Source organism: Trypanosoma conorhini (genome assembly GCF_003719485.1).
Source record: "Trypanosoma conorhini strain 025E chromosome Unknown Tco_14.4_contig_00952, whole genome shotgun sequence".
NCBI classification, from domain to species: domain Eukaryota; phylum Euglenozoa; class Kinetoplastea; order Trypanosomatida; family Trypanosomatidae; genus Trypanosoma; species Trypanosoma conorhini.
In genome coordinates, this window is record NW_021705016.1 from 1 (window position 1) to 1,468 (window position 1,468).

General features: G+C 58.2%; 1 protein-coding gene across 1 annotated transcript, besides 1 other annotated feature; it reads left to right on the plus strand.

Moving 5' to 3' along the window:
- The first annotated feature begins 299 nt into the window (after positions 1-299).
- Positions 300-322: a microsatellite.
- Positions 323-380: 58 nt separating this feature from the next.
- On the plus strand, positions 381-1,241 carry Tco025E_09020 (group II trans-sialidase superfamily; the record flags this gene model as incomplete). Its single annotated transcript, XM_029375849.1, has 1 exon — positions 381-1,241. One exon carries the CDS (start codon positions 381-383, stop codon positions 1,239-1,241), a length of 861 nt encoding a protein of 286 aa, XP_029224105.1.
- Between the last annotated feature and the right edge of the window lie 227 nt (positions 1,242-1,468).

Below are 1,468 nucleotides of genomic sequence, written 5' to 3' on the forward strand. Positions count from 1 at the left end.
CCAGGGGCGCTGTGGCCGGGCACTTGCGCCTCCCCCTCTTTATTTTCTCGTTTATTTGTTTTCTCCTCCGCGGGGTGGACGCAGACATTTGCGGCGTGAGTGTTGTGCTGCTGAAGGGCAGTTGTGCGTCCCGAGTGCGCCTTGTTTGCATCGTCGCCTGTTTTCTCCTCTTCAATTCTTCCGCCTCTCTCTTTTTGCCCCCACGCACACAAACACGCCGAAGGAAAAGAGAGGCCAAACGCCGCTTGCTGCCGCTACTGTGCGCCTTGAGGGCTCTGCAGCTGCCACAACCGCCAGCAACACACACACGCACACAAACACAACCATCGCGGCCTGAGAGGACCCACCGCAAGGAGGGAAGTAAGAGGGAGAGGCCCAACATGCCGCGGCGTCTGTTTTCCGCTGCGGTGCCGCTGCTCCTTTTCGTGCTGTGGATATGCTGCTGCGGCTGTGGAGCTGTGCACGCTGAGGGGAGTGAACGAAAGGAAGTGCAACTGCCGCAGAGTGTTGGGCTTTTCGTGCCACAGAAGACGCAGGTGGAAGTGGACGGTGGAAGACGATCGAAAGATTCCTTCTCCGCACCTTCGCTCGCCAGTGCTGGTGGCGTCTTGGTTGCTTTTGCCGAAGGTCACATCGACTACACAGACCCCAATAATCATTTGGTGGGGTACACTTATTCTGATATTGTGGCGGGGTACATCGACGCTGCGGGGAGCTGGGCGTCTCTTGTCGCCGAGATCAACTCAAGCAACTGGAAGGCTCACACCGTCTTTGCGCGAACCAGCCAATTGAATCATGTGGGCCGTGCGTTTTACCCCACCACAGTTGCAAAGGACAACAAAGTTTTTCTTCTTGTGGGAAGCTACGATTTGGCCTACAACACTACTGAATTATATTGGCAGGGAGGTGACTGGAGTCTTGAGTTGCTGGTGGGTGAGGCCACGCAAGGCAAACAGATCCAATGGGGCCAGCCCCAACAGCTGCTGCCACAGGTCGCCCTATCCGCTCTACACCGCGACCTAGAGGGATTTTTTTGGTGCTGGTGGCTCAGGCGTTGTGATGGCGAGTGGCGCGCTTGTGTTTCCTGTGGTGGCAAAGCGGAGGAGAGGGTCCTCCCCTGTCTCCACGATCATCTATTCAAGGGACGAGGGCCAACACTGGGTGCTCCCGAAGGGGATGCTCCCCTGCGGAGTGCACTTCACCCCTCCTTACCGAGTGGGAGGCGGGGCAGCTGCTCATGATTGCCGACTGCATGTTTGGCCGCAAGGTGTTCGAGTCGAGGGACATGGGGGCAACGTGGGCGGAGACTGTCAGGACACTCTCGCGCGTGTGGGCTTATTTTGAAGCAAACCCTTTGCAACGGCCTCGGCGTGTGACGTCCCTCACCACCGCGACGATTGCTGGGAGGCGGCTCATGCTGTACACCCAGAAAGAGTACCCACTCGGGGAGATGGAGGCGGAGGCGCTC